Source organism: Microtus pennsylvanicus, chromosome 8, assembly GCF_037038515.1.
Source record: "Microtus pennsylvanicus isolate mMicPen1 chromosome 8, mMicPen1.hap1, whole genome shotgun sequence".
Taxonomy (NCBI): Eukaryota; Metazoa; Chordata; class Mammalia; order Rodentia; family Cricetidae; genus Microtus; species Microtus pennsylvanicus.
The window spans coordinates 16,690,440-16,716,201 of NC_134586.1; the positions used below are offsets into that span (position 1 = coordinate 16,690,440).

The window sequence follows — 25,762 nt, forward strand, 5'->3', positions numbered from 1 at the left end:
TATGGAGAAACTGAGATCTTATAATGTAGCAAAGGTTTAGAACCTAGTAACTCATATATAGAAATATGGGGGTTACATTTGTTTTCTGAACTTTAAGCCAGACGTTTTATAGATGTGTCACTTGAATTTCCTATGTCAACCTCACTGTTTCTTGTTCCTATAATCTGCAGTTAATTATAATCATTATATTTTTTCTTCCTTTTAATTATGACAATTTTATTTTTGTTGTTGGCCTCATATTGAAATGTAATGAAATAATTTTAATGACTTGCTATTGCAGAAGTAGGAGTAATTTCAGAGTCCAGAGTACTAACTGTTAGATCATGGAACCAGACAGAATATTCCTTAGTGCTTCAGTATGAGGTAAAATACTAGCTTCATCTAACATAAATTCTTTAAAATTATCTTCACAGTGAATCAATTTAGATTTTTTTCTCATAAAATATGTTACAATTCTCAAATGTATACTATTGTTTATTTATTTATTTATATTAATGAGCCTAGATGGGTTCTGTTTGAGCAGCCCCTAGCAGTGAGACAAGGATCTATTCCTATTCATGAGCTAGCTTTTTAAGCCCATTCCCTATGGTTGGATGTGGAGGCTGAAAAATGAAGGTCCATTTCCACCTTGTCTGATGGTCACAGAGTTTGAAGATTGACAAGCATAGTTGTACATGACAACTAAAGATGTGATTGCTTGGTTCTTTTGAAATTAAGAAAAGTCCACACTATTCAGACAGATGGTCAGGACATGCAAACATATTTCTGATTCTTCTTTTGTAACTATGAGGTCACCTTGGAAGGGGTGGTCTTCAGCATAAGTGACTTGATCTAGAGACCTTTGCTATCTAGACAACAGAATGTTAATGATTGATGTCTCAGAGTGATAAAGCGATTGACTGTGAGAGTTATTCCTTTTATAATGTTGATAAAGCCTTTTGTTACTTCCCCTTCCCTTGGCTTATGTTTGGCTGTTAAAAAATAAATGTGTGTGGATTTCAGGATTTCAGTAATCACTGTAATACCCTCTTGGTATTATTTTATGTTTTCTGTCTTGTTATTTTTTGTGTCTTTATATTCTTTACTTATATTTCTTCAATTCCCGCACACCTATCCTGGCAAGAGGTAATTTTGTTCAGGCCAGTCCTAAACATTGAAATGGCTTTCTCAATCTTCATGCAGGGAGGTAAGGTTTGTCCTTCCTCAACTTAATGTCCCAGGATTGTTGATTCCCATGGAAAGCCTTTCCCTTTCTGAGGAGTGGGTGGGGGATGGGTTAAGAGGGAGTTAGAGAGGAGTGGAAAGAGGGGAGAGAGAGGTAACCGTGGTTGTTATGTAAAATGAGTAAAAAAAAATTAAAATAAAATAATGTAAAAAGATTAAAAAATTGGGTATTGAGTAGAGAATGGTTTTTGGAAGACCTGGGAGATGGGATGACTATGATTCAAAGACAATGTTTGAAGTTCTCTAGGAATTTATTAAAATATGTTTTTAAAGTGACGTGTACAATATCCTACACAAGCATTCTCCCTGCAATAGCTAGTCATAATACCTTCATAATATACATCCTAGTTTAGCTTAGCAGCCCACACAATGAGGTATGTCTCTGTAGTTAGATCCTTTTGGACTCTAGAGGGGCTCTCAGGTGTCCAGGGAGATGTCCCAGCTAGTACCTTGAGCAACTGAGGAGAGGGAACCTGAAACGACCCTATCCTATAACCATACTGATGAATATCTTGCATATCACCTTAGAACCTTCATCTGGCAATGGATAGAGATAGAGACAGAGACCCAAATTGGAGCACCGGATTGAGCTCTTAAGATCCAAATGAGGAGCAGAAGGAGGGAGAACATGAGCAAGGAAGTCAGGACCACGAGGGGTACACCCACCCACTGTGACAGTGGAACTGATCTATTGGGAGCTCACCAAGGCCAGCGGGACTGGGACTGAATAAACATGGGATGAAACCGGATTTTCTGAACGTGGTGGACAACGAAGGCTGATGAGAAGCCAAGGACAATGGCACTAGGTTTCGATCCTAATACATGAACTGGCTTTGTGGGAGCCTAGCCTGTTTGGATGCTCACCCTCCTGGTCCTGGATAGAAGTGGGAGGACCTTGGACTTCCCGCAGGGCAGGGAATATGGACTGCTCTTCATTCTCGAGAGGGAGGGGGAATGGAGTGGGGGGAGTTGAAGGGGGGGGAGTGGGAGGAGGGGGAGATGTGTGTCAGGAGGGGCTGGGAAATGGGAAATTTTTTTTGCAACAACTAAATGATAAGATAAACAAAAAAATATTTAGCCCTAAAAAAGTAGTTTTCCTAGTGAAATCACTTCTTTAAATTAAAAATGCAAATAAAAAATTTAAAGAAAACACAATAATATACAGAATCCAGACTCTCTGTGAATTTTCCATTTTTACATGGCTTATCATTTTTTACTTCCTTTAATCTATGATTATCTATATTTTGTCTCTTTAAAGATTACCCTTTTTTAAAGCATTAACTTTAATTTATGACTTTCTCTACTCTTTTTCTTCTCTCTCTCAAGCCTATGTATGTTTATCTAACAGTATGACCCATTTAGAGGTTTTTTTTATGTCTGAATCTGTCCTATTAGATTGCTTTTAATTCTTTACTGTCTTGAAGAGCTTTTAAAATGCTAAGCAGCTTGGTTGCAGCTGCTCTGGGTGTTAGCTCCACCTTTCTCCAATTTCAAAATGGTGAACATACCATTTCTGCTAGTTCTAGGGCCATCAGGTAAGAGCCACACTCAGCACTTTAACTCTGAGAATGAGCGTGGAGCACATACACTATTTTTATCTTACTTACAGTCAAATCTGCCACACAGAGCACTGGGCAGCCTGGAAACATCTCTGTGTATGGCAGTGGGAATCTGCCATGCTCTCCTGCCTGCCCAAGCCTGATCCCACTGACTGCCCAGGCAGGAAGAACTGAGTCACAGGCATGATCTCAGATACTTCCCTCCAAACCCTGAGTGGGCACAGAAGAAACACTAGGGCCTACAAATGTCATTGAAATGCTTAATAGCTCGTGTTTTTACTGAGGGCACAGCCCAGGAAGCCTCATTTTAAACTGGTGAAGCTTTTTTTCTGTTATTGTTGAGTCAGGAAATCTCTCTGGGGCATGCCCCAGCGAATAGCAAACTCTGTTTTTTTCTGCATGTCTAGAATTAAGCTCTCTCAAGGTTTTAAGTGGATTTAGTCCATCACGTTGGAGTGCCAATCTGTAGTAAGAGGAGCAGAGTGCTTTTGGTCCCAGGCACTCAGCTAGCTTAACCCCGGAAATAACCACACAGAAACTGTATTAAATAAATTAGTGCCTGGCCCATTATCTCTAGCCTCTTATTGGCTAACTCTCACATCCTGATTCAATCTATTTCTAATAATCTGTGTATCACCATGAGGTGATGGCTTACGGAGAAAGATTCAGTATGTCTGACCTGGAGGCTCCATGGCAGCTCTCTGACTCTGCCTTCTTCCTCCCAGAATTCAGTTCTGTCCTTCTCTAAGTTCTGCCCTATCAAAAGGCCTAGGCAGTTTCTTTATTCAGCCAATGAAAGCAACACATAGACAGAAGGACCTCCTATACCAACTGCACACTGTGTACATGTTGACACTGTCACAGTAAAAGATTGGTTCTTTTATATATATAATTTAAGCTATATATACATATATATATATATATATAATACTGGATGCCATATTTTCATCTAGCTTTAGTTTCCATTTTTTACTAAGAGATTTAAATTTCATACAAAGTATTCTGATTATATTCGTATACCATAATCTAGTTTTTCCCAGACTCAACCCCCTTAACTACCCATCCACCTTTGTGTCTTTTTTCCATCCTAAACCAATAAAGAAACATTTTTACTGCCAAAACATTTTTGTGTGTGTAGTGGCATTTCATTTGTATTTTAATAAATAAAACTTGCCAGAGTGTCAGAAGAGCAAAAAAGCCACATTGGCCAGCCTTACAGATTAGACAGCAATGACACATACCTTTAATCCCAGTAGCTACACTAGCTTGAATTAGAAACCAGATGACAGTGGTGCATTCCTTATATCCCAAAACTAGAGAGGGTTATAAAACAAAAGGAGATAGCTTTTAGTTTCAGTTTCATTCTGAGGCTTCCAGAAGGCAGGATCAGGCACCATTTGGTGCCCAACTTTTGGGGTACCAATTTACAAAAATGCCATTTGCATGAGGCATTTTAGCCACCAGCCCAGGCCAGAGCTTGAATTGGCATTTTTGTTCTAGAAATTGGAACACAAACTTTGCTTCCTGGGTTTGGAAGAAGAACTAGCATTCCCATCTCCCATCCGCTCTGGCTTAGCTTCTATGTAAAGATTAAAGATGGAAAGTACACAGTGAATCTGGATACTTTATGTCATTGTATTGATTTTGAACTGTTTTACTGGTAAGGAAGGAGCAACAGCTACTAAAAGACATTTGATTATAAATGCTGCTGGATTAATCCAACCTACATATTTTAAAAATGCCTTAGCCTCAAAATTTAAATCATATTTTTTTTCAGGTATAGTATGTAATGCAAAGTTTTAGTCCTTGGAAATTATTATTACCTTTGTTTAGGATCATAAGGAGATGTAGGTTATCAAATAGTCACCTGTTATAAGTGAACTTGTAGTCACTTAAGATAGGTCATCTTAGGATACTTCAGAGATCTAAAGAACATAGCATTTACGATGTTTAATAACTTAGGTTCTGCTTTTTTATGACAATGAGACATGTCTGCTCCTGGAAGGCACCAATCTACTTCACAGAACATAATGGGTGTCAAAGAAACTCCATAAGGAGTATACGTTCTTTTGAGGCAAAATTAAGCCACTGGGTAAGAAAATATTCCTTCCTCAACTGCTGACAATATGCTGTCCTAATTAGACAAGCAAGACCCAAAAGAAAGTGACTGCTAAATATCGTCAAGACAAGGAGGGACAGCCATCAGAATACCCTGCTTCAAAAAAACGTCTGTTGGATATGGTAGGCCTGTAGTCTGAAAAGATGGATTCCAATATGTTGCAGAGGAAATCTGGGTGACTACTCAGGCAACCAGCTGTTTCTATCTATATCGCATTTTTTTTGAAAGTCACTTGCTTACATATCCTGATTACTCAGGTAATATTATTTTCTTCTTTTGTTTCTGAGGGTGTTGAAGACTAGATAGTCAAAGTTTTCTTTGTTTATCTAATGCAAAGAGCAAGTTATTATAGAAAGTAAATTAGGTACAAGACTTGGACTCACCAAAATAGAGAGATATGGAGTATTTACTCTGAATTTGTCCAATCATTTGAATTGCTGATATATTTATTGATTGCCTGTATAATATATAGTTATTGTACTTATTGTATATAGTTTTTCTTATATTAGTTATAGCCTTCCTTTTATTTTAGACAAAAGGGAGAAGTGTAGTGTCATTTCATTTGTATTTTAATAAATAAAGCTTGCCTGAGGATCAGAAAACTAAAACAGCCACATTGGCCAGCCTTACAGACAAGGCAGCAATGATACACAACTTTAATCCCAGTAGCCACTCTAGCTTGATAGAAACCAGGCAGTAGTGGCATATGCCCTTAATCTCAGAACTAGAGGGGATTATAATACAAGAGGATACAGCTTTCAGTCTCAGTCTCATTCTGAGGGTTACTAAAGACAGAATCACCATTTTCAGCCTGAGGTTGAGATAACAGCCAGTCAGTGGATAACTGCTTTGCTTTTCTGGTCTTCAGATTGAATTCCAATATCTGTCTTTGAGTTTTTAATTAATTGTGCATCATCAATGTGTGGTCTTCCCCTGGAGCATGACCACGTTATCATGGGCTTTACTCCTAAAGAAACTATTTCTTTCTCCACTAGAAGTTAACAATTTCCATTACTCTACAGTAAAATTGTCTAACTGGAGTCTCTCTGATGAGATTGGTTTGGTGTGAGCTTACATAAATTTTGAATATGCTGTGATTTAATATGAGGAGTTGCCCTGCTGGATGCAGACATTTACTTATAGTTATTCAGTGCCTTTTAGATTTATGATTTTTAATCCCTCTTCTTCAGTGATGGCCACTGAGCCATAGACAACTTAAACAAAGATTTCTTCTGGCTCCTGGATTCAGAAGGTTATATATGCTTGTCTGGCTCTATATGGTTGCTTTGGTCCCAAGGTAAGGCAGACTATCAGGAGATCAGTATGACAGGAGGGGTTCCTTTCTTTTTATCAATCAAGAAGTAGAAAGAGACAGAAAGGGACTGGAGATACGATTTATGCATGCAGGTTCCCATCATTTCACTTCTTCCAATTAATCAGGATCTACCTTCGATAGTATCTCCCACTTTCTACTTATATATTCAATTAGGAGTCTATCAGAGGATTGATGCATTAATTAGGTTAAAGCCTTCATGAAACAATCACTACCTAAATACCTATAAGCGTGAATCCAAGTCTTTTATACATAAGGGATGGGATTATCATTTAGAAAAGTAAGTTCTGATGCTTAAAAAAAATATTTCCAGTCTAGTCTAATCAGAGGGATAATCTAGATCACACAAGGTATCGACTAAAGGAACAGGCTGTTTTAGAATATGGGGATTTGCATAGTTCATTGCCAATTTGTGTATTCCTTGTGTGACTCAATTGTACCCATGGTCTGTAATAGTAGCTGGATTTATGAGGATAAAACTGTCACAAGTTTTCTAGCTCTTATAGCTAGAAAAAACCTTCAGTGACTTTAACTCTCATACAGTGTATCAGCATTTCATTTGTATTTTAATAAATAAAACTTGCCTGAAGATCAGAAAAGTAAAATAGTCATACTGGCCAGCTTTATAGACCATGCAGCAATAATGCACACTTTTATCCCAGTAGCCATACCAGATTGCTGTAGAAACCAGGCAGTGTATGGCTTTGATCACAGTGGTGTACATCTTTAATCCAAGCCCTAGAGAGGATTATAAATGGGAGCAACATCTCTCAGACACAGCCTCATTCTGAGATTCCTGGAGACAGGATCACCATTTTTAGGCTGATGACAAAGTAAGAGCCAGTGGCTGACTTTTTTGCTTTTCAGTTCTTCTGGTTGAACCCCAATTTCTCTCCCTGACATTTCAAAGAGAAATCTTTTCCATTGAAGAGGAAATTGTGGCACACACTAACACAACAGAGCGTGGTCATCTTCTCCCATGAGCCACGTCAGCATGCGTTGTGTCCCTGTTGCTGAATTCAGTTCAGTATTCCAACCTTCTGGTCCTCTGTATTGCCTTGATGCCAAGAAATGGCCCAGAGTTTTGGCTTTCTTTCTTCTTCAATTATTAAAGTTACATCAGTCCTTAATCAACTATGTTTGATAAGCTCATAGGCCCACTTTCCTGAGATAATTCTGATATATCTATCCATCCGTCCATATTTTTCTGATTTCACATGATTAGTTCAAAAGTGGTAACACTTTCTTAATGCAATCAGTTTTCATTTATGATACATTGCTGAGAATAAAAGTGGTTGCTTGCTTGAAAAAAAGTTTCAGTCATTCTGCTTCACCATTCCCAGAAATAGAATAAAGCAATACATTGCCCAGTCAAGTAAATTAGGGTAAGGCACACCCCAAAACATCTGTGTTTACTGGGAGTAATGCAGAGCAGGTCACAGCCCATTCTCATCAACTACTCTTATCAAAAAAAAAATAACTGAAAATTTTTAGGAAGTGGTGTCCTATTCATACCACCATTGAAGTAGGTCATTTGGGTTCCTATTGAATGAATACTGATAACCATGTATTTATATTGCCCCATTTAGGTAATTAAAGTGTGTGAGTTTGAGATTATACAGCTGTAGTACTTTATGGAGAGAGATATAAAATCTTTAGATTATATAAACTCAATATTGTCAGCATATGAAATGTGAATGAAACATTAAGATGAAATGTGGTACTTTCTAAATATGTATAAATTAGAATTTACAAGGAATTGAGTATTGATCCTGTAATCACTGATGAAGTAATTTTCCATTGCGCTTTTAGGATGAAGTGTTTATATTGTTCTCACCTTGTCTGGAAGATCAACCAGACAAGGAGCTGTTGTTCAACCCTGTGTAAAGTACAGGAACAGGAAGAGCAATACTACTCTCAGTCGCCTGGATTCACAAGTTTGTCACTTTGCTACTTCTCTACAATCACACATCCACAGTTCTTATATATTTTTTTCTCTTTTGCCTTTTCTCTTCCCCTAAATCAAGAGAATTATCAGTTTCTAAGAAGATACTACAATTATGTTTCTGAAATTTCCAAAATACGTTTCATATTGGCCTACCTTACTTTCCAGACAGTTCATGTTGATTTCCTTTGCTCATTGTTCCTTCAGAGACCACAAAGGGTGCAAAATTTATACACAATAATACCCTAGATCCTTTCTGACATCACATGAAGTCAATGATGCATCTTTTGTTTAGTAGATGTTCCTGAATTGTTTCATTATTTTCTTGTGTTCTCTTCAGCTTTTATGGCCTCATGTTGTTTATTTTATATCTCAAGCAGAGAGTTTGGCAGATGTTTTTAGTTGACCATAAAGCAAATAATGGCGGGATGTAAAGAAAGACAAATTATGGACATTGATGCTCCCAAGAAATTTGCTCTATTAAGTGAAGAACAGGCAAAGGGTGAGGAGCACGCTTACTGTTTGCCTGAGCCCCCTCAATCTAGTGACTGCTTCAGAGGTTCAGATAGATATGTACTATTTTTCATATGCAAAGGAAAAATTTACCTAAGTTTACCAAATCACTATATTTATTACGTTTTGTTCACTTGGAACTAGTTTTTAACATCATGAATATCTTGATGTAAAGAATGATCTACCAGAATAAGAAATGCCGAATAAGTGTAAAGTCTATGATACTGAAGTGTAAAATTACTTATAAATAAATGTGTGATGTGTGTTTGTCAGAATAATTGGTGTAGTAGTTACTCTTGTTATTAAATATTAAAGGACTAATCATCCACATCAAGTTATGAGATGACTTATAGTTTGGACAATATGAGCATATGTCTCTCTAGAGTCCTAATTTGAAGTGTTGAGATATCACCATTATTTAAGAGATACTTTATGCTGGTTTGAATTATAGTTTCTTCCTACATGACTTAGAGTTTTTTCAATGGTGCTTCCTCAGACTGCAAGTTATAAGATTAGAATATGAAATGCAAATTAATATAGATAATGCAAATAAATGCATATAAATTTGCATGTTAACATGTCCTTTATCATTATTTAAAAAGACTCTGGGCTGCTATGAAACAAAGCATCTGGATGGAGCTCAACTTGACTTAGAATATGCAATGCTTTCATGAAGCTAACAGAGCCTGTTTGTTTTGTTTGTTCATTATTGCATACGAAACCTAAAATAGGTGTATACGCTGTACAGTTTTAAAAATTGTAGAGGCAAGGCATTCAAAATAATTGCATTAACGTCTATTCTTCAGTGACTTTAAGAATCAGAACATTCTCTTATAGATAATGAGTGCTGCCATACAAGTGCTATCTGCAACAATGCTCAATGTGGAATTCATAACTGGGATTTTGGGGAATGGATTCATAGCACTGGTGAACATCATGGACTGGGTCAAGAGAAGAAAGATCTCTTCAGTGGATCAGATCCTCACTGCTCTGGCCATCTCCAGGATCACTGCGCTGTGGTCACTGTACATTGTGGTATCCATATTTTCATTGTACCCAGATGCAGAAGTGACTATGAAAACAGTAAGACTGGCTAATCTTATCTGGGTAATTTCTCAACATTTTAGCATCTGGCTGGCCACCATTCTCAGCATCCTTTATTTTCTCAAGGTAGCCAATTTTTCTAACTCTATTTTCCTCTACCTAAGGCGGAGATTTACAAAGGTGGTTTCAGTGGCATTGTTGATGTCTCTGCTTCTCTTGTTTTTAAATATTTTAGTGTCAAACATCCACATAGATATGTGGATGAATAAGTTCCAAACAAATGTATCTTACACCGACAAACTAAAACATTTTACACACATTCCCAAACTTCTTGTATTAACAAATAGTATGGTAATATTAACACCTTTTACTGTGTCCATGACAATGTTTTTTCTGCTTATCTTCTCCCTGTGGAAGCATCTGAAGAAGATAAAGCACATTGCCAAAAGCTCCCGAGACGTCAGCGGCACAGCTCACATCAAAGCTTTGAAAACTGTGTTTGCCTTCCTCCTGCTGTATGTAATTTTTACTTTCTCTCTTTTTGTACATCTTTGGAGCTATGAGTTTGGAGAAGAAATACTTTTCAAATATTTTTGCCCTGTTGGTATAATTGCTTTTCCATCACTTCATTCGTTTGTCCTGATTATGGGAAACAGTAAGCTGAGGCAGACCTCTCTTCTGGTACTGTCCGTGTTAAGGTGCAAGATCCAAGGATGTGGACTCTTGTGTCTCTGACACAATAGATGGGATAATTTTGCATAATTTTAATGAGGATTATTTTATAAGAAATTATTCTTTATTTTCAATGTACATGTTACAAAAATATATTTGCATTCTCTAAAATATAAGTGCTATACAAACTAAAAACAACTTTGAGAAGAATAAGAATATGAAACATATACATGTAAGCGTATGCTAAGTAATATAATTTCAGTGGTATCAAATTATTTGATTTTTTAAATGACCATTTTATACTACAGAAATACAGCTACTGTCTTTAGAAAGAGCTCATTATGTATTTTATATTTTATTGTTTAGTCCTGAAGACTTGAGGTGCAATCAAAAGTTAGACATAGCCTGGCACTTAGGGATCAAGCAGACAGACACTGATGATAACTGGCTGATCAGTCTAGCTGAAACAGCAAACTCCAGTTTTAAATGTGAGTCACTATATCCAGAATATAAGGTTTAATTAATAGAAGTAGACATCCAGTGAATGCCTCTAAACACACAGACATGTGTGGACAAGCAAACTCACATACAAATACATATAAATAATGATGCAATAATAAAAGAACAAGTAAATATATACACTTGTGAACAATTAAAATAAAATTGATGAATTAATACATAAAATAATTTCTAATATAGGAAAATTGCTGAATTTGTCATAAAATTTTCTATATGGACTTACAAATAATATGTTTCTTAGGTTTTATCAGAATCATGGTGGCATTTTAGTCAATTACACTATGGGTGTTAGTTTCATAATGAAAAAAATGGATCATAACATTATTGGGAATATAATGTACATATCGAAATAAGTCACCATTTTAATGGAAACTAGACACTATAAAATATAAAACTGATTATTTAATAGGCACTTGATAGACAGATGATGTCATATATGTGGCACCAACTCAAGTATTTATGCATATTACAAAGCTCAGCAGTGCAAAGTCAGTTTTCATATGGAGAAATTGAGACCTAATATAGCAAAAATTTAGGACCTAGTATTGCATATATGGAGATTTCATTTTTTTTGGACCAACTGCTAGGTGCTTTATGAAAGTGTCATGTGAATGTTCAATGTCAAGCTCACTCTTTCTTGTTCATATAATCTACAAGTAATTATAATCATATTTCTTCTTCCTTTTAATTATGACAATTTTCATCTTGTAATGTTGGCTTCATAATGAAATGTGATAAAATTATGCTAATGACTTGGTATTGCAGAAATAATAATTTCAGTGTTCAAAGAGCTAACTGACAGATCATGGAACCAGGCAGAATATTTCTTACTGCTTCACTGGCAAGTGAAATACTAGCTTTATTTATGACATAAAAATTCTTTAAAATTATCCTTATAATGAATCAATTTCTATTTTTCTCATAAAATCTGTTATAGTTCTCAAGTATGTATTTTTTAATTTATACTTATTTCATGGGTATTAGTGCTTTTTCTGCATTTATATCTGTGTGAGGGTGTCAGATCCCCTGGAACTGTAGTCAAAGAAACCTCTGAGCTGCCATGTGGGCACCAGGAGTTGAACCCAAGTCCTCTAGAAAAGCAGACAGTGCTCCCAACCACTGAGCTCCTTTTTTTTATTTTTTGTTTGTTTGTTTGAGATAAGGTTTAATGTAGGATTCCCTTCTTTATGTTGTGAATACCATTTATTAATAAAGAAGCTGTTTGGGTCTATTGTAGCATCAAATAGGGCAAAACATGCATTCCAAGCAGATAGAGGAGGAGAGAGTAGGCAGAGTCAGAGAGGAGTCACATAGTCGCCATAGGAGACAGATGTGGGACAGAAACTTACTGGTAGGCCACAACCATGTGGCGATATACAAATTAATAGAAATTGGTTATTTTAAGATATAAAAGCTAGTTAATAAGAAGTGTGAGCTGATAGCCCACGCAGTATTGTAATAATATAGTTTATTTGTGGTATTTTGGTTCTGGGCAGCAGGGAAATGAACCAGCACCCTCCATCTACAGATTGGTGCCAATGTGACACCTATGTCCACATGAAATCTGAGAGATTTTGAAAAGAAATTCTAGACACACACACACACAAACAGAGCTTGGCACAGCTTCTTGGTAGTTGCATTTTGTTTTCAGATGGGTTCTGTTTGTTGGAGGCTCATTAAAGAGAAGGCTTACTGACTCAGCTTAAGAAATGGCAGCTCCCTGGTTCATGCTTCCAACACAAACTCTAGCTGTTTCAGTAGACCAAGCCTTTGAATGGTATTTGTGAGCAGCATGGTACAATGACTTAATGCTGACATAGACTAGCTGCTACCCTGGAGCTGGGGCATCTTGCTTGGCTCTCAGACACAGCAAACATGCCTCCACCATGTTGGACTGGACAGAGCCACGGACTTGGTACTAGCTATACTTGTTTTACATTTAAAATTTCAAAAAGCATCCTGGTCAAAAAATAATTACAGGTATACAATAAAGTCATATTTAGATGGAAAAACTAAATGGGTCATATTGTTGAATGAATGTATGTAGACTTGGGAGAGAGAAGAAAAACAGTAAAGAGACAGTAAAAGTAATATAAAGAATATACAACATAGATTAATGAAATAAAGAAAGAAAATAAATATTAAATTTGTCAAAAAAGTAATAGAGTAAGAAAAATAAGCCACATAAAGATGGACTATATGCAGAGACTGAATTATGTATATTATTGTTTTCTTTGAAATTTTTGACTGTGAATGAGCTAAGTACAGATAGATATTGTACAGGTTGTTGAGCTAAATCAATATACATATATTTTTAAGGTATCTTGACTTCAAAATTTGGATCTAAGTATATATTGCTTTAGAAAAGAGGTTCTGCTTTTGTTTCCACAGAGGATGACAATCTGTGGATTCTGTCTAGACTAATGTGATTTGATGGACCAAGATCCCCTGAAAGGTCTCTGTGAACCCTCCAAAAGAAAATACATTGTCCCCCCAAAAGCAGGAAGCAGTTAACAGCACTTCTATGTGCTAGCAAAGGATAATTAGGTTATTTCATATAAAACTGGATGTTTTCACAATAGATTCACAAATCTGAAAGTACCTAGAAAAATCATCAAACATTATATGTTATTAAAAAAGTCATTAAATGTATTGATGGGCACAAACTTAAAGCAGAAATATGTTGACACATACTCTTTTCTTCTGTAGATAATGTTCATTTTTGAAGGTAGATTAATCATTCCTAATATTCCAATAAATCATAATAGATTTCATGGTTATATTTAAAATTCCTGGATATATTTAGTAAATAACAAATAATTAAACACATAGTCACATCAGAAGTTATTTTTTTATCAATTTTGTAAACTAGAAGGCTTGTACACCAAAGGAAAGAGGTTAAGACTTAATAAGTTCTCCAAGGTAGTTGTAGAAAGTTTAGCAGAATTGATTTGTGTCTCTTAATAGTATATAGTATGTGTATATTTCTATGTCTATGAGTAATAAAGCTATCCAAGGCTACTTTTCAGCAGCTAATTGCATAAATGATTATCTTACTTCATGTCTTCCAGATAATAAAATAAACACAAAAACACACAACAAAATATAAATGAACAAACAAAAAAGAAAGTTTTGAAAGAAAAACATTGCAGAGAAGTTCCTCCAAACTTTTCTACCTGGATCCAATATTTATGGCAAAATTAATTCTTGGTAATGTAGAGACATTCAGCTCATTCTTGGTGGTCTCAAGTTAACTTACAGCTGCAGACATTTTTTACATGCTGCATAAATTAAGTTTTAAAATTTACTAGCTGACAGGTATAAGCTTGAGAAATTTGAGTTATGCAAATACTAAACAAACAAAATTCACAACAATGGAAAATATATATGTTCATTTGCCTACTGCCAAATCAATCCAACTTACAAGAAAAGACTCTTGTTTAGTCAAGGACATGAAATAAATTCATGGATTTATTTTCGGTACTTTGGGAATAAGAGTATTTTATAGAACATCTTCCACTGACCCCAATCTTTAGAATACTGTGATACTTTCCTACTTGACATTTTCCGCAGATTTTAAAAGATAAAGTGTTTCAGAATCCATTAGTACATAAGTGTTGAGGTAAGAACATTAAGAAATAATTGCTTTGGTCAATGTGTTTTCCTGCTTCTTCTTTCCCAGTCTTAAGTTTGCTACTGTATAATAACATGACAACCCAAGGAATGGAAGAATTTTTTTGGAATTTATTTTTCAAAAGTTGGATATATTACAGTGATCTACAGTGGTTACATTAAAAACTAAATGTTTGTACAACAAATGCAATCATATGTCTCTGCTTATTTCAATGTTGAGCATAATAGCCAGATGGTAGAATAAACCTAGATGTCTGTAAAAAGATGAAAGAAAAATGAGTGTGTGTGTGTGTGTGTGAATTTTAATCAGAAATATAAAGGTACTAAAATATGCCACTTGCAGGAAAGTGGATTCGAATAAAGATTATATATCAAGTGAAATAAGCCAGACACAAAACCAAAGATATTCTTCATCTCATATAGGTCCTATATTTTATAGATACAATATTATATATGTATGCTTTATCTATACAATTTTGTAGTCATACTCTCTAGCCTACAATATTTATAATACTACTGGCACACATACACTGGTGCACATGCACACACAAACACACACACAGAGTAGTAGTGAGATTCCCTGCAGAATAGCAAAGGTGGTAACAAAGGAGAGGATTAAGAATGTATTTGTTAAACTATATGATATAGCAGTGTAAAGTGCCCTTATAAAGTATATCACCATAGAGAGAATAAATGTATAAACACACTTTTTACTTTACTCTTCTTTTGAGTTGGTTTTATTTGGGTAGGTTACATTGATACCTGACTGAAATTTTTTCAGGTTGAAGGACTGGGCATGGAGGAAATCCTATTCCTATTGTCCGGGTAATGATAAGGCATTTTATTCCAGGTTTATTCAAAGGGTCAAGGTATTATCTTTGGTCATGATAGTCTATTTACTTAAAATATTCATTATCCTATTTTTCTTACCTAAGGTTGAGAGAAAGGAGTGTGTTCTAGTGATGCTTCTAGCCACTTGGTACATTTGTTTCTTTTTCTTGCTATAGGAAATAAAAGTCAGATCATTCATGCCTAAAATTTTGAAAAAAAAAGTGGCTTTAAAAGATAAACCATGAAGCAGGGCGGTGGTGATGCATGCCTTTAATCCCAGTATTCAGGAGGCAGAGGCAGGCGGATCTCTGTGAGTTCAAGGCCAGCCTGGTCTACAAGAGCTAGTTCCAGGACAGGAACCAAAAAGCTACGGAGAAACCCTGTCTCGAAAAATCCAAAAAAAAAAAAAAAAAAGATAAACCATGAATTTTATAATAGCGCAGTTATTACTGAATTTACCTCATGAAACTTCATAGTTTTCTATTTCATACTGACCTGATTTATGGTATTAATGCCCTCCTTATATAAATATTACAGGTTTAATTCTGTAGTAAATGATGACAAGACACAGCACCAAGTTTCTCACGAAGACCTTTCTCATTTTATTTGCTAAGTAAATCCATCTTAGTCATATCAACAAGTGAGAGTTATTTTAGCCCTTTTAATAATCCACTAATAACAATTTGTGCTGTATATATACATCTGAGTTTGGGGTCATCCTCTAGAGCATTGTTGACCTTCCTGGAGTCACACCCTTAGGAAGTCTCTCTCCCTTTCCCATAAGCTATTAACTATTCATAGTTGCACAGTTAGTGGTTGGGACTCATTACTCGTGATCTTATCATTCGTTGCTAGACTGTTTACTGACCTAATCTGGCACAGGTCTTGTTCAGCCAACCTAAGCCAATGTGAGTTTATGAGTGCAGCAGTTCTGTTATGTCCAGAGGATAGTTTTGCTTTAGTCCTCCACAACTTCTAATTCTAATTGTCTTTTAAAGCCCTCTTATGTAAGGGGTCTCTGATCTTTGGGAAGGGAGTGAAACAGATACCCTATGCTTTGATGAGTATTCCCTAGTTACTGTTGGCTCTTTGACCAGCGGTGACTATTTAAGTTATTTGCTATCCAAAGAAATTTCTCTAATGAGGTCTGCGTATTGCAGTACTTTACAGGCATGAATTCAGATATGAATTAAGAGGGCACCCAGGTATTATGGGTTCACACTTGGAGTCTATAAACTCCCCATCTATGGGTTCTTGGCCAGATTTGTAGTACCAGACTTGTATTTCCTCCTAGGGAGGAGGTCTTAAATCCAATCATAAAATAATTTGTTAACCTCAAAACATGTGTGTCCTTAGCACATTCTTGTGCGTCTCTGACCACATCAGCCATTATTGTACTTTCAGGGTTCCCAGCTAGCTAAGACTGTTGACTGGGAAAGACTTGGTAAGGCATCTCCCTATTTCTCCCTCATCAAACAACATGTGAATCACTTCAGCTGTATGTGAATCACCTTCTGGTACTATGACAGCTATTCAGCAGGGAGGAAACTTAAGGCAATACCAAGTTGATATTTCCATATCTATGACCAATGAGTACAATGTTATCAGCAACCGAGTCTCACCATAAAGCTTTAGTGGACAACCAAGAAGAACAGTAATAATCTGTAATGTTTTGGGCATCTTCAGGACACCTGTGAGCAACTACTCAAGGAGAAGTATCCCACATCCAGTGCTTGTATTTTTTTGTGTCAGTCGAAAGCTCCTGAGAGGAACATTATCACCTGTGTAGGGTAGCAATGATTAATTACTTTATATGAGTATATATGATTGTGTGTGTGTAAGAAATTTAGAAAATATGTCTGTATATAGCTTTTTTAAACATCCCTAGTGGTTTTTGTCCCATCCTTTTATCTGCTCCACTTCTCTACTTCCCCATTCTTCTTCTGACTTAAAACTCAATCCCAATTATTTTTCTTTTTTCATTCATTCCACATTGGCTCTCCTATTACCCACCCCCATAAGATATTTTTTCCTTTCCTCACTAGAGGTCTGTTTATAGTTTCTTGGATTCTGAATTAAACACATAAATGTGACTATTCAATGCTAGGATCAAAATATGAATGAGAACCTATAATGTTTGTCTTTCTGGATTTGGGTTATCCAACTCAGAATAATCTCGATACAGAAAATTATATGAAGCTTAAATATGTGCAAACATACACACATGATTATCAATACTATTATGGTGATATTTTGTATTGATTATTTTATGAGCAAAAGCAATATTCAACTTTCTGAAGCTTAGTCAACATCCAGCTAATTTCTAAAATAATAATTTGATGCAAAAGTTTTAGTATGTTTTATATAAACTTATTTATGATCATATTATAAAATTACAGAATAGTGAGTAAATAACAGTTCTGTAGTTCAAAGTGCAACTGACTGGGGCTGTGAAACTTGAGCCAGTATCTAGGTTTAAAGTGGCAATTTTTGCCTGAGAAGCAAGTCCAGTGTAGAATTGAAAAAGACATATAGAAATTGAGGCCAGAAAAGATAAGAAAGTGTTCTGCTATATGGTTCTGTTAGTATCTACTTCACCCTGAGCCGAGTGCATGAGAATCTAAGGGGCAACCAGACCGATATCAGCTGCCTCTAAGACAGAAATAGGGATCAGTTTTGTGTCAGACTCCTTTTTGTCCTCTTTTTCCCACTGTCCGGGGTTTCCTCAAAGTAGAACCAACAGTTCCACATCATTGAACTCTTTATTCAACAGTAGGATGCTCACCACAGAGTTCCATGACTAATGGCTATGCCTTAGTTGTCGGGATTTTTTTAGCTGCAAGGCCACTTCCATGTTATCAGGAACTCACAAGGGTCTCATGCTCAGAGCAGCTGCCAGCATAAGAAAACAAGTTCTTTACTCCAGCAGGCAAGGGGTCATAGAAAATTCAGGGTCTGAGGGTTTGAAGCCCGTAACCATCATGTAAAATCTTGACAAAGATAATTAGATACACTCAAGGAATGTAAGGACACATGTTAATTTGTACATATTACTGTCTGCCTGTATCTCATGCAGAGGCACACATGTTCTTTAGTGATGACTGGCTTTATAAATCAATTACTGTGCAAGATTACCAGGCCATGAGTTTAAAGAGATTCTTTATCTTGTTTGATTCTCTGATTATTTTATTTCTTTCTCAGATACAAAGGTGTCCTTGGCTGGGGAGAAAATGATCTGACACTAATGATGTTGTGATTTGGTCTTCCTTTTCTTGTGTGTTAGCTCTAATTTTCGGTCTCAACTCTAACTCCAATTTCAATTCTCTGCTATATTCTTTTTCTTTTTCCTATCTCTGGTAAATTCTGGGATGCTTTGTCTCTAACTTCTTTTTGTGCTTTTGTTTGTTCATGCTTCTTCTATCTTTTTCTTACCAAGATATAAAGACCCAAAAACGTTGCAGGCACAAGTGACCAGGGAAACAGACAAGGGAAGTTTATGGCCCTTGGTCAATTAGAATTTTTGTCAAATTTTAGCAAGCTTCAATGTTAGCAAACTCTTAAGCTTGATGCCTGTCAGAGACACCAGTTAAGGTTTGTGAGTAGATGGTTAATTATTTTTCCTGAGAGTAAGATATAAGAGTAAATCTCCTGAACTAAAGCCATCAGTTTATGTCCTTGTATATCAGTTCTTTGTTCTTGGATATGTGGACACGTCTTAAATGGAATGCTTTTGCCTAGACTCAAAAACACTGACCAAATACCTGTCAATAAAGATAATTGCAGAAGGCAGATCTCTATGTTTACATAGGGGAGAGGAACAAAAACCTGGTAATGGAAAGCAGGTTTTTTGAGTGTGTGGCTGTCTTCACATATAGCTGAAATAGTGCTGAGCTGTGGGAGATAAATCTCAAATTTTTAACAGAAGGGGAATCAGCTACAGTGAAAACTCTATACCAAAAAAATGGCCACTTTATTCACGAGGTATTAACACCAATATGCCCTGCATCTTGGTTTAAACATTCACCAAAATCCTTGTCTCTGATGAGTTGCTTGTGAAATGAGACTGATTTTAATTATTGACGATTCTTTGGTTTTTAGCACTTTAATTTAATTTTATATTCTTTAAAGAAATGGCCAATGCATCTGTACAAAGAGAACATTTACAAGACAGTTTCTAAACCTAAGATTAAACACTACAAAGAAGATGGGGCAGAAAGATTTTAAGTGCCAGAGGGCCAGCAAGTCTGCTGTGAGATTGTGTCTCCTATATATGTTATGGAAACTGTATGCATGAAATTTCAACAATATGGTTATCTGAGCAAGGCTTGAAGAATGACAGAAGGAACTCTCACATGGTCAACACCTAGATAAAGAACTTTGAGTATCTAATGACTGTTAAGAGATGGAGAATTATTCTGTCCCAGGGTTGAGGCAACTAACTTTTTATCAAATACTAATGGTCAACCCTGAAATCATGTATGTACACACAACACTGAAACACAAAAAAGTTGAACAAAGTTGAGTATTTAGATCTATTTTTCTGATTATTTATGTCACATGAAATATGAACCTTTAAATTCTATTGTCAAAAGTCTATTTTAAATTGATAATACTAATGTTAAAGGGAAAAATGAAGTTCTGGTAATATGTTTTCTTTTCTTTGAGGGTTTCTCTGGGTAGCTTTGAAACCTGTTCTGGCACTTGTACTGTAGACTAGGCTGGCCTTGAACACACAGAGATCCACCTGCCTCTGCCTCCCAATTCCTGGGATTAAAATCATGTGGCATCACCACCTGGTGGTAATGTATTTTCTTCATTTCCTCAAAATCAGAAAATTGTTCATTCATAACTTAATCTAGATTTTAATATGAAATTTTTAATTTTATAGAAATATATACTAGAATTACTAAAATAGACATAATTTTTTTATGTACATAGAAATAGAAAACAAAATAATGGTTTGCTGTTTTAACTTTAGTACAGTGGCTGTGCCTCAATTTATTGCCTTTTCAGCCAGCAATTATGACTCCGGCAGTTCCCGGCCTGCTTCTCTGGCAGCCTGCTAGGAATTCTGTTCTGGCAGGAACTGTCTCTGCCCATGCCACTAAAATTAGTTTTAGCTACATCTCTATTGTTCTGCTTAAAATAAAACTCTAGATTCAAAATCTGGGGTGATAAACTTCTAGCACAGAGGCTAAGTAATAACTAACTAACTAACTAACTAACTAACTAACTAACTAACCCTTTCTTCTTGTTGGCATCTCCCTGTACTGCTCACACAAACAAGCACTACTCAGAAGCCCTCCCTACTACTTCTAGTGCACCTCTCTCTATCTCTTCCAGATGTCCTCTGAAGCTTTATGATTGTTTGCTGTCAACTAGCTGGAAACTCAACCAACGTTAATTTTGTTTAATTAATGTAATTGCTAAATCAGTGTTCGCAGTGTGATTGAGTGTCCCCCCAAGAGTATTCGATTTATCTCATTTTGACAACATTCAATTTGGTGTAGTCAGTGAATAAACCTGCTCATAAATAAAGAATTAGAATAAAATATACAAAGTTTTGACAAAACGGACGTATAACACTGACTTTGCAATGGATGGGTTGCATTCCCCTCAGGACACTGATTTTTCCCCTCTCCCAAAGTATATGAAATGTTAGAATCATGCAACATGCCATGAAATCATTATCTGAAAAGATTTTCCCCAGGAGCTGTTTGTTTTATATTCAGAACCAAAATCTTTTCCAATCCAGAATGGAAGCTGCATGCTGAGACTCTGAAAAGCTCCTTGCAAGGGGGTATAATTCTTGCTGAAGAACCAAGTGCTGGATCTTTTGTGAAAGCTCACGAAATCTCACTATCAGCACCAATCCCACAAAGCCCCACCCTTATCCTGTTTCTATTTGTTTCTCTTCATACTTGAGTTCAGTTTGCTACCAGGAAGTGCCTAGGTCACAGAGATTTTTGTGACTCTACATTGAAGGTATGTGTGTTTTTATGTTCTTAAAATGTTTTCTCTTAAATGTCCCATTCTGGATTATCAGGCCTTATTCATAGGTCTCACCACTAAACAACTGGATAATTGTGAAAGTTTTCAAATAAATAAGGTTCATTTTATTTGCTCAGTACTGCTTTATTGACTGAAATTATTATCTCTACTCATTTAAACAGTACTTGTCTTTATTTGCCATCCCTTAGGATTATGATTTATGTTTCCCTGCTATATTTAGCAATTATTCTTGAATTTAAATGAGCCTTTTATAATTCTTAAGTTATTGATGTGTGATGAACTATACTGTGATAGTCATTCTTCATTTCTATCAGGCTGTATGATATTCTTCATGTGCCTTGGTGACAATTAGTGATATTGACAAAGTAGGTATTTTAGAGAATTGAGTGTAGGTGGCTATAATTTTAATTTTTTTATGCTGTGTCCTCAGCCTTGCAGGACAACAAAGAGACTGAATAAAGAGGCATCTTGCTGTGTGTATGAGCTAACCCTCCTCTGTGACTATTCACAAAAGATTAAGTGTTTTCTACTTTACATGCATGGGTATAGTTATCCTGAATTTGCTCTATATTTGACTTTAATTCTTGATCAATTATGATGGAAAATGGCCTGGAAAACTTTTACAAAACTCAATATTAAGTAATATACAATAATATTGACAAAATGAATAAATTATTGAAAAATAAATAAGTGATTTGGATCTTAAATACACATTTATGGGTATTTGTGCAAATGTATCTATCTATTTCTACCTTATGAAAAGTGAACTGATGAGAAAATATTTTCTCAGTACTTATATTTGAAGAATAAAAATATCCACATTATTTTCTAGATAAAAATATGAGAATTATGGACATCATGAGGCTAGGTCTCTGTAATGATCTGCACTTTTGAACTGTGTATATGCCTTCTAGCTCAAAATAATTTCCATAGACATATTTCTAGTGTTTGTGATCTTTTATATACTAAGACATTTTTAAAGCTTCTTGATCCTAATTCAATTAGAACAAATATGTAGACTAAGGTAAATATAGAAAAAACAAAAGTTTAATGTTTTTAATTTTTAATTTATACATTACCCTTTCAGATTTCAATATTTTCTGTTTCATTGACTAGAAAATACGACAGATTCTGCTGGAGCTGTGTGTGCGGAAAGCAGTTCTGGTCTGACTTGCCTGATCTGTGTGAGGAGACACATTTTCCGGGAAGAGCTTCAGACTCTGTCACTGGCAAACTTCCATGTTTGCACCTCTGCTAGTGTGTGTGGAAGAGTTAAGAGTAAATATGTTATGAGAATAAACTCAGAAGTTCTCAAAAATCTTCAAATAGATTTAGCATTTCAAATGAATGAGTCAACAAAACTAAACATATATGAAAAATGGGGAATTTTTGGCAAACAATATATGATATCTTTCAAAACACATTTGTGATAATCTTAACCATGGAAGTAATAATTGGAAATTTAGGAAATGGATTCTTAGTACTGCTGAACTGCATGAACTTGGTCAAGAGAAAGAAGATCTCATTAGTTAATCAAATCCTCATTGCTTTGGCGACCTCCAGAATTTGTCTGCTCTGGTTATCGTACACAGCTTTATTTATCACGGTACTGAACCCAGATTTAATGACTGCAAGGGCAACAACAGTCATTCACCATCTGTGGATTATAACCAACCATTTCAGCATCTGGCTTGCTACATGCCTCTGTGTCTTTTATTTTCTCAAAATAGCCAATTTTTCTAACTTGTTTTTTCTTCATTTAAAGTGGAGAGTGAAAAAGACAGTTTCAGTAATATGGCTGGTGTCCCTGGTCCTCTTGTCTTTACATATTTTTCTGGTCAACTTGAATATTGATGTGTGGATAAATGAATCTCAAGGAAACATGAGCTTCAGTTCTCATTACCCTGAAGAATTAAGTAAGCACATGTTAATTCTTGACACTATTTTCCTGTTTGTCCCCTTTGGTTTGTCCCTATTATCTTTCCTCCTGCTCATCTTCTCCCTGTGGACACATCACAAGAAGATGCAGAATGTCCAAGGATGCAGAGATGCCAGAACTACAGCCCACATCAAAGCCTTGCGAATGGTGATTGCCTTTCTCCTGCTATACACCATTTTTGTTTTGTTTCTTTTAATACAACTTTGGAAATATGAGTTACCGAAGAAAGATCTTTTCACTTCGTTTTGTCAAGTGTTTTTCCTAGCTTTTCCTTCAGTCCATTCTTATGTCCTGATTCTGGGAGATATAAAACTGAGACAAGACTTTCTCTCTGTATTCTGGTGGCTGATATGCAGACCCAACAATATGGGGACCCCAGGTCCCTAAAACTTTGAATATTATGTTTTACATTCTAGAAGAAGATTAACCAACAAAAATTTCTATCTTATCCATTTTTGGTTTCCTTTGTTTGACTTCATAAATTTTATAAAAGCTATTTTGCAATAGGAACTATGGAAAAATATTAGAAATTTAGAACATTATATAAAAAGTATTTTTTAATATATTTATCTTAAAAGGACATGAATATGAGTCACTGAAATATAACCATAGCAATATATAATTTTTGTATCAGTCATTTATTTCAGAGATTTTTAAATTATTAGCTCATATTATATATGTGTTAATATTAATCACCAAAAAGTTTAAAATTATAGTCACATAAATATAATTTGGTAATATAGAATACATAGATAAAAGTTCTGAGGATAAATGAATCATATGTAGACTAATAATTAAAGAGCAATAAAGATGCTTTGTTCCATATTAAGCTATAATTATAAATTACATTTTACTAATTATTTAGAATTATAAGGCTGTTTTATTAAAATTATTGTATTTTTATTGCTAGTGTCAGCATCCACAATTATGAAAATGCTCCCATTATTTTTATTAATAATGGAATTTCCACTTGCAAATATTATTGTATAATTTCCTATATTATTGAAGGAACATCATATACTTTGTCTTGTAATTTTAAATAATTTTAGATTATAATAAAACTGTATCATTTCCCTTCCATTTCTTCCTTCCCTCATCTTTCATATAACCCTTCTTGCTCTCATTCAAATTCATGCCCTCTTTTTCATTAAGTGTTGTAACATGCATAATGTTTTTGTGTATATATGTATGTGTGTGTGTGTGTGTGTATATATGTACACAAGCTGAACTTGCTCAGTACATATAGTGTTACTTGAATATACATATTTAATGCATTATCACAACAAACCAAGATATATGATAGTTTTATAAAACACCATGTCAAAGCTGGGCAGTGGTGGTGCATGCTTTTAATCCCAGCACTTGGGAGGCAGAGGCCATTAGATCTCTGTCAGTATGAGGCTAACCTGGTCTACAAGAGCTAGCTCCAGGACAGCTAAAGCTGTTATACAAAGAAACCCTGTCTCAAAAACAAACAAACAAACAAACAAACAAACAAACAAAACACAACAAAAAAATCCTCACTGATGGGGAAGAGTCTTCTATTTTGTGTTAATTTCACTAGTTAAATAAAGAGACTGCCTTGGCCCTGATAGGACAGAAAATTAGGTAGGTGGAGTAGACAGAAAGAATGTTGGGAGAAAGAAGTAAAGTCAGTCAGTCACCATGATTCTCCCACTCCAGATAGACGCAAGTTAAGATCATTCCTGGTAAGCCAGCTCGTGGTGCTACACAGAATATTAAAAATGGGTTAGATCAATATGTAAGACCTAGCAAATAAGAGGTTAAAACTAATGGGCCAAGCAGTGTTTAAAAGAATACAGTTTCCGTGTAATTATTTCTGATAAAGCTAGCCAGGAATGTAGCCCGCAGCTCATCAGTACAGTGTGGCACCCAGCGTGGTAATGAACTCCACGTAAAACCTGAGAGAGCTTAATTTTAAACAGAGAAAAAACAGTTTAACAAAGATTTTTACTGTTTGTTGGTGGTGTGCCATAGAGAGATTTCTTGATTTGGCAACAGCAGCAGAAAAAAAAAAAAAAAGCTGCGTCATTTTAAAGCGCGGCTTCCTGGGACTATGCCACCAGTGCAAACTCTGGCTTTAAAGCATTTCAATGGCTTTTATGGTACTGGATGTTTGTGTTCCCGCTTGGGATTGGAAGGAGAGTGCTCTGAGACCATGCCAATGGCTCAGCGCTACCCGCCTGCACCTGGGCAGATGGCAGAATCAGGCTTAGGCAGGCAGAAGAGCATGGCAGATTCCTGCCACCATACAGAGACGTGTTTTCAGACTGTGCAGTGCTCTGTGTGTCAGATTTGGCTGTTACTTGGATGAAAAGAGTTTCTGTGCCACACGCTCAGTCTCGGAGTTAAACTGCTGAGTGTGGCTCCAATGTGGACTTGCTGTGTGCCTGGAACT

The 25,762-nt window shown here is 35.7% G+C and overlaps 1 protein-coding gene and 1 pseudogene across 1 annotated transcript; both read left to right on the forward strand.

The window, feature by feature from the left end:
* Window positions 1-9,533: 9,533 nt before the first annotated feature.
* LOC142855769 (taste receptor type 2 member 125-like) lies at window positions 9,534-10,472 on the forward strand. The gene has a single exon (XM_075982180.1). It carries the CDS (start codon window positions 9,534-9,536, stop codon window positions 10,470-10,472), a length of 939 nt encoding a protein of 312 aa, XP_075838295.1.
* Window positions 10,473-22,782: 12,310 nt separating this feature from the next.
* On the forward strand, window positions 22,783-23,738 carry LOC142855770 (taste receptor type 2 member 117-like; annotated as a pseudogene).
* Window positions 23,739-25,762: the final 2,024 nt, after the last annotated feature.